Source organism: Gastrolobium bilobum, unplaced genomic scaffold, assembly GCF_033153095.1.
Source record: "Gastrolobium bilobum isolate Gb01-03AN ecotype WA unplaced genomic scaffold, APGP_CSIRO_Gbil_v1 utg4364, whole genome shotgun sequence".
Taxonomy (NCBI): Eukaryota; Viridiplantae; Streptophyta; class Magnoliopsida; order Fabales; family Fabaceae; genus Gastrolobium; species Gastrolobium bilobum.
In genome coordinates this window covers 40,760-56,163 of record NW_026898973.1, presented here as the reverse complement: position 1 = coordinate 56,163, position 15,404 = coordinate 40,760, and the positions used below count along the sequence as shown (strand labels likewise).

The 15,404-nt window shown below is 34.2% G+C and overlaps 1 protein-coding gene across 1 annotated transcript; it reads left to right on the top strand.

Moving 5' to 3' along the window:
* Positions 1 to 6,364: 6,364 nt before the first annotated feature.
* Positions 6,365 to 11,964, top strand: LOC133285949 (cold-responsive protein kinase 1-like). The gene is made up of 7 exons (XM_061483271.1): positions 6,365 to 6,586; positions 7,425 to 7,575; positions 7,764 to 7,870; positions 7,992 to 8,202; positions 8,458 to 8,695; positions 9,327 to 9,477; positions 11,449 to 11,964. Exons 2-7 carry the CDS (start codon positions 7,509 to 7,511, stop codon positions 11,815 to 11,817), a joined length of 1,143 nt encoding a protein of 380 aa, XP_061339255.1. The 5' UTR covers positions 6,365 to 6,586; positions 7,425 to 7,508; the 3' UTR covers positions 11,818 to 11,964.
* Positions 11,965 to 15,404: the final 3,440 nt, after the last annotated feature.

Genomic DNA, 15,404 nt, shown 5'->3' with positions numbered 1-15,404 from the left:
AATCACCAGAAGAGTTACTACGATGTCAAGCATCGTCCATTGGAGTTCAGTGAGGGTGAGCACGTGTTTGTGAGACTTTCACCTGTCACAGGTGTTGGACGGGCACCCGAAGTGAGGAAGCTGAGCCCGCGGTTTATTGGGCCATACCAGATTCTTGGTAGAGTAGGGCATGTTGCCTACCGGCTTGCCTTGCCTCCGAACCTAGCCAACATCCACGACGCGTTTCACGTGTCTCAACTTCGCAAGTATGTAGCGGATCCTTCGCACGTGGTGAAACCGGAAGATGTGGAGGTTCGGGAGAACTTAAAGACTCCCGTCGGACTACTCAAGATTCTCGATCATAGCGAGAAGCAGCTGAGGAGCAAGATCATTCCGATGGTCAAAGTGCAATGGTCAGAAAGAACTCCTGAGGAGTGTACCTGGGAGCGAGAGGACGAGCTTCTCCGGCAGTATCCCGACTTCCGAGACAGGTATATTCTGATTTTGAGGACAAAATCTTAAAAAAGTGGGGTGAATGTAAGAACCTGCACCTTATTTAAGGAATTAATTAGTTAATTATGTGAAATTAGGAAATAATTCCATAATTGACCCTAATAATTATTATGAGGCTTTAATAATTATAGTAAGTGATTAAGAATGCTGAAAGTCGCTTTTCGGAAGAAAAGTGCAGATACCGGTTCTGCTAGTCGGTATAAATGCGTACCAAAAAAGTATCTCGGAAAATTATAATAAGGGCATAATAATTACTAGAATAATATGTAGGACTTGTAAAACGAGTTTCAAGTCAAAATAATGAGAACTGGTGTTGAAAACTGGTACTGGCCATAAAAAGCGCGTACCGGAAAGGTGCTCCGAAAATTATAAGAAAAATATGTTAATTTTGGTAAAATTAAGTAGGTTAAGAATACTGAGTTTGGGATTAAAATGCTAAGAGTAGAAATTAAAGCTAATACTGTGTGTTTAAGTGAGCTATGGCTATAAATACTATCTTTTAAGGGCACACAAACCTAGGAAACATATTTTTGAGCGTGAGGTTTTGAGGTGGCTGACTAGAACTTGGTTCCTTGGCCTTCTTCTCTTGAGTTTTCAAACCTTGAAGCTTTTCCTTTGAATTTCTTCACACTCTCTCTTGGGGAAACACTTGGGTGTGTGGTTGGTGAGGATAAAGGGACCACTTTCTGAGTGATGGTGGCTGTGTTGAGCTTGTGAGGGGGCTGAGTTAGTGGGTTGGAGTGTTGGGTCTTTGTTCTTGGTTGTTGAAGCTCCAAGTGGTCATCTTTGTGAAGAAAGGAACCACCTTGTTGTGCATTTTTGTGCACTCTTCCAAGTCAGAGTTTGGGAGCTGGTTGTGAGCTCCAAGAGCAACCCTTTGCCTCTGTTTTAGACTTTGGTGAGTTGTACCAACCTTGATCATGTGTTTTGTTGAGTAAAGGAGGTGTCTTTGCATGTTTAATGAGTTAAACAAGTAACCAACAATGTTATGACCCTAAAACAGTATAAAGATGCTTGCTTTAACGTTTGAAAGTGATAAAAATGGAACCTTGGAAGGATATCTTCGCAAAATGCAGAAACTGCATTCTGTCGCGAAATATCCGGATATTGCCCGTGGGATATCCATATTGATATCCGGATATTGCCAGAGTGATATTCGGATATTGCCTGTGAGATATCCGGATATTGCATATCCGGATATGCCCCCGAAGAATATCTGGATATTCTGGGTTTGCGAGGAACAATAGCGTACTGTTCATCCAGAACTGATCTATGGGTTTGTGGACCCTAGTTTGAGGAAGTTGAACTTCTGTAATTAATTAATGTAAGTCATAATCATGTGATTAAGGGCTTATGGCTTGGTGAGAAGCCTTAAGACGTAAAACGTAATAAAAAGACGTTGTCTTTATGTTTTATACTTGTAGAGTATGATTGTTGATGTATTAATTGTCCATAACAGATTGTGAATCTGCTGTGTTTGGACTTTGAGCTGTGGACTCTTGGCTTTGGGTGTTAGCTTGCAAGGTAAGCTTTCGTGTCCTCGATTTAGCCATGTTGTGGTTCCACCATGTCCCATGGGGTATGGTTATATGCATGTTGTGTTACATGCTTTTGATATATGAAATGTTGTTGAGCTTTATGTGTTAATGGCTTTTAATATGCATGTGTTGTTCCATCTTGACAGTAAGCCAAAGTATGTAGCGTCATACGAGACGGTGATCTGGGGTGAATGCAAGTAATATCTTGCACTAATTGTGGGTAATAGACGTATACTTATTCCTGCATTTCTCTGGCCAGTAGAATAGAATTGACACAATGACATGATTATCTGCTACATTGCACTATTTTAGAAATGATATTGATGAACTGCTTTTAAACTTATATGGCACATGTAAGTGAGCTTGGGGTGGAAGATCCTTTAGGACCCCTTGTCTTACTGAGATTTATTGTTTAGAGATCTCACCCCACGTTTGGGGAATGCTTATTTCAGGTTCAGGTAGTGTGGTGACTGATGCCTCTGCGGCAGGAGGCCAGAGCTTAGCTGATTATGATTTTGCTAGTATGACTGGACTAGATGTTGTTTATGTTTTCCGCTCTTTATGTTTTGAGTTGAGACTTATGTTGGGCTTTGTTGCCTTATTTGGGTGAGCATGGGTGTTGTCCATGCCACTATGCTGTTAGTACTTTTGACTTGAGTTGTATAAACTGTCAGTTGGTCCGGTCTACGAGTTGTAGTTCCGTGACTAGAGCCATACATTATGTTATTTTAATTAATGAGGTATTTCAGTTAGCTGTTTTATTGTAATTGCATACAGGCGATGTTTTATTAATTGATTAATAAGCAAGTTAGTAATGTTAATGACTTCATAATTGAAAAGAAAAAGATATTCTGCATTTTTAATTAAGCGGAGCTTAATACGATAGTATAGTAACATTACCGGATATATACAGGGTATTACAATGCCTCTGAAGCTAAGTATTCATAATCATGCTGGCTATGCTTGATGCCTTTGATGCTAAAATTTATTTTTGTGAAAAAAAGAAAACGAAGAAAAAGTGAGAGCAAAAATGAAGAACCATAGTAGCAGGGAAAGAAGGAACCATAGTAGTAGGGAAAGAAGGAACAAAGCAGGGATAGACGATAATATGCTGGCCATGCTTGATGCCTCTGAAGCTAAGTATTCATAATCATTGTCTCGCACAGGTGCTGCTACAACTCTAACAGACATAAATTCAAATAATTAAAATCTCAACAAAAATGATTTTGAAATCGAGGAAGCTAAACAAATTGAGCGCATCTACTGTGGACCGGGGGTAGGATAGACCGTTCCAAAAATGGAAAATAAAAGGGGATAGAGGAGGAAATATAAGAAAAGATAGGGGTATAAGAGTACTTTTTTTTACCCAAAAAAGAAAAGGACCACAAATTTTTTTTATACTCCTGGAGTATATTAAAAAAATCCAAACAAATCAAGGCTTTTTTTTTTCCGCCAAAATTTGGCAAATACCCTTGTGATTGTGGTAACATTGATATAAATTCGAGCTACGTTTGTGAGAGATAAAACATGTCAAATGAGGTGCCATTGCATAGATCTCGAAAATTTATGTGAAATAAAAAAAATCTTTTGATTTGAATTCCCAAGTTAAAAGCTATGGTCTTTCGAAGTTTTACGTAATGAGACTGTCTAGGGTGACAGGATTGTGCCACTTGACACAATTGTGTGAGTGTCCCAGGGGGGTCGCGACACTCACCTAAAAAATAGTTATGTGAGATCCCCAAGGGGGTTGCTGCACTCAGTTCACTGAGACTCCCTTTCGGGACTAAACGACCCTCATTGATAAACTTAGGACAATGATCTTTATACATTACACCACCTTCATCTTCGTACATCCTCTCATAACAATAGGTCAATTATTACCGTAAAGCACATGCTTTTTTATACAGATACAACTTAATAGAGATTTTCATATATACTACACCCTTTTCTTCTTCGCACATCGTTACAACAGTGTTGAGATATATAGTCCCACATTGGTTGTATGTGCAACTAATGTGGAGTTTATAAGATCTTGGGCACTTCCACCCTTTGAGCTAACTTTTAGTGTGGTGTATCCCAAGGTTTTTTACATGGTATCAGAGCTGGTGTATCCCAATAAGGATATTTTACGTAAATATAAAAGGGTAAAGTGTGTGTCATTTTAAAGGATGTAAAATTGTCTTATTTTAAGAGAGAAAAAGAGATAGATAAAGGAGGAGAGAGAGTTGACATAGTGAAAAGATGTAAATTGTGCAATTTAAAAAGATAAGCACTTGTGTTTGAACCTCCTCAGTACCACCTTTGGGAGGGGTTTAAAGCCTTAATCTGGACCCGTCCCGAATCGGACTAATCGCGAAGCGATGAAGATATTTCATAAAAAAAAAAAAAGAGATAAGCACTTTTCCCAATATAAAAACCAACGAATAAAAAAAATAATCTTTCGCTCTATTTCCACCTAAGCTGTAAATGTCTTCTGAACGTTCTGGAGTTTTGGATAAGAGTTTAGAAATAAAAGGTCAAAGAAATGACTTATTTAAGAAAGAATGAAAAAATTGACCCGTGTGAACCAAAAAAAAAAGTCTTTACACGGTAAAAATCGCATGAAAAGCACCAAAATGCATGACATTCTAAATATAATGTAAAAGGTTTAAGCATTATTTATATGATAACGCCGCATAATTGGAACTTTTTAAGTTAAAAAGAAACCTTAAATATCAAGTGAGATACGCAGGCGGCCACCATTTTAACAATATTATGTAGATTATGCCTCGTCCTATTTATATCTAACCTGAAAAAAAAATTAAAACAAAGAAAACGTCATTATGATAAATAATTTAAAAAAAAATACTAGTAAATAGCTGTACACAGAAACATATTATTCTTCAAAATGCCTCGGGCTTGGTCTCTGACATAATCAGCGTTTTTAAATAAATTTAAAACGGGGGATTGGCCTGCTAATTTGACAATTTTATGTAACTTATGTCATGTGATTTGACGCTATTTAGGGGTAACCTAAAGAATATAAAAAACACCAATAATTCCCTCTTTATTATTACTATTATCCCCCCAAGAGTTATTGGTTTAATAACATTTCAATTAAATCTAAGGAGAACTTGACATGTCATAATGAGTTTGATTCTCGAAAATTACAATACAATTCTTGGAGAGAATAAGAGTCAGACAAATATGCTAGAACTTCAGATGTTAATTGCTATCAAAAAAATTAATAATCTCAAATTCGAATTTATACAAATAAGAGAGTTTTGTATTGCTTGCGATATTGCCCACCTCTAATCCAACTAATCACACAATAGGTGAATCGATAAAAAAAAAATTTTAAAATTTGAAACCTAAAAAATTGATAAACATAATTATAAAAAAAAGGAAAATATTTCTACAGATGCAGATAAGTTATTTATATTTATTCTTAAAATGATGTCGTTTTGATATTGTAATTTTAAAAAATTATAAATATAAAGATTATTATAATCCTGAAATAAATTAAAATTACAAAAAATATCATGATTTTCGTCTAAAACGACGTCGTATTGAGCTTACTGCAGATAACTTATCTGCGGTAACTGCAGAAAAAACACGAACTCATACAAAAATAATTTGAAAAGTATAACATATTGATAAATAGTTTTAAGCAGAAATGTATAATTCGAGAATGAATTTTTTATGTTAAAACTTTGCTAAATGTGAAAATTTTATATTTATAGCCCTTCTCATACATGTTCACAGTTGTACTAGTATTTAATGTCTATAAAAAAACCACGGTTTAAGTAGTATATATTTAATTTCATTCGTAAGTAATATTTTTGCATTCAAATCTTAGTGAATGCAAAAAAAATTAGAGTTTAAAGAGCTAATTCAAACATCATTATTTTCTCATAATGGCATGATTATATAAAAAATTCATAATCATATAAAGATAAATTAATAGTTATAATTTAATAATTTATTTTAATATATTTTTCTGTTTATCATTATTAATATAGGGAAATATAAGAATTATGTTGCAGTAATGATACTGTTCATTTCTGCAACAAGGATCCGGCAACGTATCTTGAGGATACGGCGCTGTATCCTAATTTTGGTTTGACTTTTTTTTTTTAAGCGTGGAACCCACACTTGATTTGTGTGTGCAAAAAAATGATCTTATCATATATGACACGAAAAAAACGAATCCATTAATGTATAGTTATAATTTTCAATGTCTTTTTTAACAAGAGAGTATCACCCTTATTACCATATACATGATTAATAAAAAAATAAATTGTCTATAAAACACTTGTGATTCATCCAAGAAGCCTCGTCTTGGTTTGACACCGAAAGGAAAGAGAGAAGATTCAAAGCAAGCATGTGTTGTTAAGCATGTGTTGTTTTCATGTCTTCTGTGTCATATAATTCTGATATTGACAATACCATTGCATTGATTTAACCCAACAGAAACACGCAAACTCAGCCCATTCATCACGTTTTCTCTTCTGCAAAGAAACATCTCTTGAACAATCTTACCTTTGTGTTTGAACTTGTTTCCTCCTGGTTTTGAGGTATGTTTTTTAGTTACATGTCACTTTTTTTTTCTTCTTGTTTTTGGTTACCCTTTAATTATGGGTTTGTGTTCTGTTTTTATTTCTCTCTTGTCCTTGGGAAAGTTGCAATTTTTTTATGATTTTTTTTTTTTTTTTGGTTTTTGAGGAAGATGATAGTTGGTGTTGTGTTCTTCCTCCCGTTTAAGTTCTGGGGAATTTAGTTCAATTTCTTGTTCGAAATCTTCTTTGAGATCTAAAAAAAAGCACAAACTGAATTAGTATGAAGATGTTGTCAACCCTAAACATAGGTTGAGATGCAAAGCTTGGTGCTTAGAGCAAGAGAAGTTATAGAATAGAGTCAAAAGCATAGTTTTTATTTTAAATGATTACAGTGGTTAAGGAACAATGGAGTATAGTTCTTGCTGGGTCTCCCTTACATTTTAATTTTATAGATTTTTCAAAAACAATTTCCTTTATAGATTTTTTTTTTTTTTGACAGTCTACAATATATTGGGTAAATCAGTTGAATTTGCTTAACTTATTGAGAAAATCTGATAGTGATGTGTGAGCTTCATAGTAGATTTATTATGACTAGGCTTCATTTATTTTGCAATACATCACTTTTATGAAAGGATCCTGTTTCAATATCATTGGAATATTATTTGGCAAAACTTAAACTATGGTATCAGTTATTACTTTTGTGTGTCACATATGCTATAGAAAACCATGAATGTGCTTAGTTATGCTCTTGTGAGGCCTGAGATTCTTGCATTTTCTTTATCATTTCAATTATTTGTATGGGCGTTCCACTTGATTATTTTTCAAAACTCTTGACATTTTTTTGTGGTTGAACCAGGTGACCTTGGAAGTGGTTTCCTTTGAAGCAATTGATACCATTTGACATTAAAAGCTGCTTTCTGATACTTCATTTCATTCAATCATGACCTGTTTTCCTTTCTTATTCAGTAAAGTGTCTTCAGCAAGACAAGATCCAGACATTGATGAAGGTAACTTAATCACATGTTGTAACCAATTACAGTAGATAGTACCAAGATGGAATTGTTATAGTTCCTTAAATTTGATTAATTTTCTAGGGATGTGGTTGAATTAAGATATCTATGATATAATAATACGCTGAAAAGATCTACTTGCAATATTTGAATTTAATTGAATATACTTTGAACTGATATTTCAGGTATTCATAATGTTAGAGTCTATCCCTACAAAGAACTTAGAAATGCTACTGAGGATTTTAGTCCAGCCAAAAAAATAGGAGAGGGCGGTTTTGGTTCTGTCTATAAGGTAAACTAGACCATTTTCAAGTACTGCTTATTTCATCATTGCAATTGGCATGATCATTGTTTTTCCTTCCTTTTCTTATTAATGAGAATGAAATCTGAACTATATTATGTTGGATGATCAGGGACGACTTAAAGATGGAAAAATTGCTGCTATAAAAGTTCTTTCAGCTGAATCAAAACAAGGGGTGAGGGAATTCTTGACAGAGATTAATGTGATCGCAGAAATAGAGCATGAAAATTTGGTTAAGCTATATGGTTGTTGTGTGGAAAACAATAACAGAATATTAGTCTACAATTACCTTGAGAACAACAGCCTTGCACAAACTCTTCTAGGTAAATGCATTTTTTCTTAAATTTGGGTAACTGCCTGTGTTTTATCTGTTTATGCTTGGTATGGGAAATGGAAAGTTCTCCTATCTCTTAAAATCTATTTTCCTGGACTATTGTTGAACAACGCCTTTTGCAAAAGCTTGTGGGCCAAAGTTGAGAAGAATGTCTTACTTCATGGATTTTTTTTATAAACTAGTCTTTGACTCTCAATCTTTCTCTAATTCTTTTTTAATGAAGTTTTTTTCTTTCAACTTTCAGGTAGAGGTCACAGTAGTATCTACTTCAGTTGGCAAACACGATCTAGAATATGCATCGGTGTTGCACGTGGGCTTGCTTTTCTTCACGAAGAAGTAAGGCCTCCTATTGTTCATAGGGATATAAAAGCAAGCAATATTCTCCTTGACAAAGACCTTACGCCCAAGATTTCAGATTTTGGTCTTGCAAAGCTTATTCCATCAAACATGACTCACGTCAGCACACGTGTAGCTGGAACAATGTAAGTATTGTAATTTACAGTCTCTTCGGAATATTTTTATTTTGTTTTGTTTTTCCCCTTGAAACTGCAAAGTAGCCTTACCCTTACCAATCTCAAACTGAAAGACTTGATCCCTCTACCTCAATTTCTCAGTTTTGAATTCAAGATCTTTGTCTTATACATGGAAGTTAACACTACTGGAGTATGTTCTAACTGGTCAGAATTACATGCTATATTATACTAGAAAATTATAATCCAGTTGACAAGATTCAATTATCATGTCAATTTATGTCATTCAAGTTTAGATTCATATTTTCTCATGGCATCAGTTACCACGCTGTTTTTATGGTGACGTAAGAGTTGTGCCAATGCTGTGCACGAATTTGTTGTCCAAAAACTGCAATGCAACTTAATCTGGCTGGTTCAAAATTTGTATATATTTCAACTAAATCCCTAAGGTCATTGAAAGTGCTGATAAACTGCTCTTATATTTGCTTCTGGATGTTATTATATATGATTTCCATTTACACTGTCACCTTTCCCTCCTTACTTGAGAAAGAGGAAAGCTTCTCTTTTCCTGTTTATATATGCATATAATCTTTTTAATCAATTATTTTATATCAGAAATTTACTGATGCATGGTCTATTTTAGAGGTTATTTGGCACCGGAGTATGCAATAGGGGGGAAGCTGACACGGAAAGCAGACATTTACAGTTTTGGTGTCCTCCTTATGGAGATAGTCAGTGGCAGATGTAACACAAATTCACAATTACCAATAGGAGAGCAATATCTTCTAGAGAAAGTATGAATGTCTCATATTTTCTCAATCTTATTTGCATTTCTTTTACTGGCATAAATTCTTACTACCCCTTTGTTTCTTCAATCATCATCTATTTTAACTAGAATTTCCCATTTTCATTTGTTATTTACTTACTGGAAGTGCCCAGTATTAAAACATGTGTGATCATCTCTGAAAAAATTTAACTCCCATTTTGGTTTGAACTGCTAGTAAATACAGTGTCACATTCATATGCAAAAGCATATGACAAGCCAAACCACCATTCGTAATTTATTTTTTCCCTTAAAGTATAAATCGAAACTATATCAGAATTATGCTTTAAATTAAAATGGAAAATATTGAATCTTTATAAAACATCTATTGTCAGTCTACTAGTTTATATTGTGCTAGGGGTATGCATGATTTGGTTCGGTTATGGTAAACCAAACCAGTTTTAAAAAGTGGTTTGGTTCTTAAACCAATTTAGAGAAAATGGTTCCGGTTTGGAAAAATATGGTACGGTTTGGTTTGGTTCGCGATTCAGTTCTGTTCATTTGGTTTTTCACACTTCTAAGAGAGAGTATGGTTCGGTTCAGTTTTATCCCTATCCGAACCAAATTGGTACCGTGGTTCAGTTGCTGTTTTGAAAAAAAAATCCCGTCTTGAACCAGTTCGAAGAAAAATAGTTCTATTCTGTTCTTGAATCGGTTCAAAAAAATGTGGTTCTTTAGGTGCAATTTGGATTGGTTCGCTATTCAGTTCGGTTTGATTTGGGTTTTTTGCACACGCTATGCCAAGTAAACTCATTGGTGATTCTCATAGTAATGTGTTAGGAAACCACCTAAACTAAGGTGTATGTGAGGAAGGAGCGCAGAGGATCCAGGTCTCTCAGGAGGGAATGGTTAATGTAACAAATTGTATGAGAGGCAATCAAGGGGAATTGAGAGGGAATGTTTGACTTGCATGTATACAAAAAGGAGAGGGGAGAAGAGAGGGGTAAGGAAAAAAGTGGAGAAGAGTGAGGGAGATTGCAAGGCCTCTTGAATATCTTTTTTTACATATTTTTTGTTTCAGATATTTGACTTTTTATAAATCCACAACACAGGTACTGATATCAGTATATGCTGAAGAATAATAGAGTAGATTCACCCATACTTGTGAATAGCCCTGCTTTAGCGCGCTATAGCGGATTTGCGTTGCGGTGCAGTGGCTGGCCGCCACAGACTGTACCGCTACGGTCAGGCGAAGAGTAGCGGATGTAACGGCCGCTATTGCGGCTGAATCGTGGCGCTATTTCGCCGCTACAGTAGTTTCTGCAAAAATGTTCTCATCGTAGAAGGAAGATATTTACAACTTAGATACAAGTGAAAGTAAAGATGAAGATTTGGATGTTCATGATTTCAATTATGATTAGTTCCTTAAATTTTTTTATTTTGATATTTCACTTAAGTGGTAGTTTGAATTTTGACTAATCTTGCCACTTTATTTTATTGTGTTACATTATTTGATATTTTAATTCCTTCAATTTGTTTATGATTTGAATTTTAATGTTTGAAATCATTTATGTTTTAGTTTGAGATCCTTCAAATTTGTTTTTTATGTCACATTTTCATATTTTAAGTTTTATATTTGTGGAGTACAATTTAGTGTATTACTTAGATACACTTTGCACAGTAGCGTTGTAGCGCTACCCGTTATAGCGCTATAGCAGTTTGGAGGGTCAGCCGCTACGCGCCGCTATCCGAGATTAATAAGTATGGATTCACCATAACTAAGTGTGTTTTGCCCCAGTTTCTATCAGAATGTTAAAGGACTCTGTCTGTTCCCCCTTTCTATGGAAGAAAGTCTTTCTCATGAGTTATTCATAATCTTGAATTGCTAACTTCACATTTTTTTTTCCTAGTCTTTGGCATTTTGTTGCAAAAGTGTGGTCATATTCTAAAGCATTATATGAGATTTCTGGACCTTCTCTTATTTTTGCTTCTGTTTTTACAGACATGGGAACTTTATCAGAGGAAGGAATTGGTATGGCTGGTAGATATATCACTAAACGGAGAATTTGATGCTGAGCAGGCTTGTAAATTTCTGAAGATTGGCCTTCTTTGCACTCAAGAATCTCCGAAGCTCCGGCCATCCATGTCTTCCGTGGTGAAGATGCTTACCGGAGAAATGGATGTTGATGACAGCAAGATTACAGAACCTGCCTTAATTTCTGATTTTATGGATCTCAAAGTTAAAAGGAAAAATGAAAGTGATAATGATATGAAAACATCTTTACATAATACATCTTCTGCCTCAGGCAACCATGATACTACCATGTCATCAGCTGCTTCAACTGCTGCAACTACAACCTTCACTGTATGATCTAAGCATGTAAACTTACAATTCACAATGCTTTGTTCTTTATTTTCATTTTCTTAGGCTTGTATTTCATGTAAATTTTTCAACCTTTCTATACTGTCAGTTTAACTTTTTTGTTTTAGAGAGAGAGAGAGAGAGAGAGAAAAAAAGAAGGGGGGGGGGGGGGGGGGGGGGGTGTTTAGGAGGTTGCTAAATATGCTGTCCTGTAAATATGAACCCATGTTGTATTCAGATATAAATTTTGAAGATCTTTTCCTTTTTTTGTAGGGTTTAATATCTTTCATGTTGTAAGTAATAATTTATCTTTTACATACATATAAAAGTGTGTGGGGTTTATTTTATTTTATTTTTCCCTCCTTTTCGCATGGCCCCATATGAGCTCTACAAACTTTTATGTGTGTATAGGAAATAATTTTATTTCCTACCATATGAAAAACATCAAACCGTCTGTTGTATCTTTTCTTATCTCTCTCTTGTTATTTAATGTCTTTCTCAAAAATACCCTTGTAAAACTACACCAAAAGTAAAGAAAGGCCCTTGTAAACGCATATACACTTAAGCTTATAGACACACCACATAGTTTATAATATGTCATTTATTTGTCTAGAACATGGAGTTGAGATTTAAGGAATCATGTTGACAATCCATTTCCTATGCCTTGGGCCCTTGGTCTTTGTACGATTTCATGTGGGAGATGTTGTGGGAGGCTGGGAGCAATGGTGTCTCGAGTTCTTGCAGTTCTAGTTTAAGAAAGAATTCCTTATCTTAGTGATAAATATCAAACCCCCAAGCACAAACACAAACACAAACAAGGGGTGTGAATAGCCCAAACAGCCTACGACCTAGGTTCGATTTGGTCTAATTTTGTGGGAGCAATGGTGTCTCGAGTTCTTCCAATTCTAGTTTAAGAAAGAAATCCTTATCTTAGTGATAAATTTCAAACCCCCAAGCACAAGCACAAGCACAAACAAGGGGTGTGAATAGCTCAATCAGCCTACCACCTAGCTTATATTTAGGTTAATAAAATTAATTGAAACCTTAAAAAAAATCTATTAAGAAAACAAGTCATGGGCCGATTTTTACAAGGCATAAATTATAAATCAAAAGGATGATTTATATCATATTATTTATTTTAAAAAAATAAAATAAAATAAAATAGTTATTTAAATAATTTTAAATAATAATCTTTATTTTTATTTTAATTCTTGATAAATCTCAAAGTCTAATTGGCTTAAATAAGCTAATAGATTTATGTTAGACCTTTTATTTTTAAACATAGATCATATAAGACCTATAATTAACTTACACTAGTCTAATTAGACAGTCCAGGTTTAAAATATTTATATAGACATAACATATTTATGTCAAAATATAGTCTAGCCCAATTCATTTATGTCCCTTTTATAATTGAACTATGCTAGGGAGAATATGGAACCTTGTATATGCAATTGTAGGATGAACTTGTCGTCAACTTTTTTTTTTTTTGTCAGCAAGGGGTGCTAAACGAGCTCGGGGCCTTTGACTCGGCTCGTGAAGGCCTGAGCTTATATGTCTAAAATTGATTGTTGTAACCAGGTTTGGACTTATATAAAAACTTGTTTAATAAAAAGGTCTCAGGCTCCAATTCAAAAGCTCGGCCTTAGAGCCTCTCAGGCTGACCTAATATTTTTATTTTTATTTTTATTTTATATTTTTTATACTACTTGTGATAGCCATCTCTCTCTTCTCAATCCATTTCATTCCATTTTATTAATTAAACAGACTTTTTGAATGATTTTGTTTTATATTATGATGCTTGGATATACTTAAATTTATGAATATTTATGAAATTACTAGTGCTGTTGATTGTATATTTTGTTTGGATAAATTTTTATTGTCTTATTTTTTTTAAACAGGCTAACAGTATAAACCAGGCTTTTATTTTTTTATAAATAAGACAAGCCATAGGCTGAAGTTATATTCATAACAGGTAACAGGCTTGGTCAAGCTGACACATTTAAATACAGGCTTAGCCTTTTAAGACCAAAGTTCGGCTCGACTCGGCCCGTTAACACCTCTAGTCAGCATGTAACAGTTGGTGATTAAACTTATTGCATGTCTTGAACAGATTTGTTTAAAATGTTTTAGGACCATCAATAATTGATTGATCTTTTTTCCAAAATAGAAAAAAATAATTTTATTTAAATCTTTTTCTTTTTTTAAAAATTTCCTCTCAATTCCTTACCTTTTCTATTTTTGGCGAGGGACCATAGTGCACCAGACCCATAAAAAATGCGCTCATCTTGTACAAAGGATCATTTTTCTGACAAGGGTGACTCATTCCCCAATAAATTCTATTTGCCAAGGACTAGACGCTGGTTTTAGGATTTAAAAGTTAAAAGAGTTTTTAAGAGGTATTTGGTAGGAAATAAATTTTTTTGTTCTTGAAAATTATAATTTTCAGGAATATACTAAGAAAGTGAATTTTACAGAAATGTGACCAAAATATTATTGAAAATATTGGTTCAAATTTACTGATTCTATATTTATCTGATTATCAAATGTTATTAGAAGTGTGGAGTGATTTTTTTTAAAAAAAAAGAAAAAACCCCACCGCCAGTCTTTTATTCAAGCATGATTTACATGGCTGTTCCTTGGGTTTTCTCCAGAGATATTTGTTCCTGAGATTTTCTTCACCCACCTTCGTTTAAACACGAATTTCCTTGGCACGTTTGTTGGGCTGGGAGATGTGGAGAGGCTTCAGAAATATCTTTTCGATAATAATCGTGGGAGAGCTGAATATGAGAAAGTAAAAATCCGAAGGTATCAAAAGCTGCAACATCACAAAGAGAGATCTGGGATATGAAGTGGAGAATATTCTATATGGGTATATGGGAATTGCAGATGACTTGTACAAACTAGATTTAAATAACAAGAAATGGAGCATGGTAAAGAGAAGATTGAGAACCTTGATAATGCTCATGTTAAAACTGATGAGAGACCATAATTGAAGAAATTTTTTGTCAATTTTTTCATGTCACGGGAATCCAAGAATATCACCGGGATGGTATTCTTGGATAATATTTTTCTTTACAAAAAATTTCAGGATTCTTATACCAAATGTGAGTAAATCGAGAATCTAAAAAATATCCCTCTTCACCGCTAAACAATTGTTTGGTAAAGTTTTTTGAGGCAATCAATGTAGAAAATAAATAATGTGACTACCAGAGTAAGAAGTTTCATATCAAATATTAGTAAGATAAGAGAAATATAGCTCAATATCACAAAGATTCCCACCTGTATGACTTGCTGAACTTTATTAAGCAGGTGCCTCCTAAGTTGGGTCTTCAGAGCCTATAATGAAATTAAAGATGTTATGCCTGCAACCAGCACCATTTAACTTAAGGGTTTTATAAAAGTTATGTTGCAGGAAAAGTGATTGTGTTATGTTATAAAGATTTATTTTGCGTGCCGAAGTTTTTTTTTTTTTGCTGCGAGTCTCACAAAATGTTGTGTGTGTAGAAAAATTTTTGTGGTCATGTTAAATAATAGATGATAAACCCTTTAACTTAATATGTGTTGTTTTTGTTTCTAGTTCTTTTGTTTTGAGT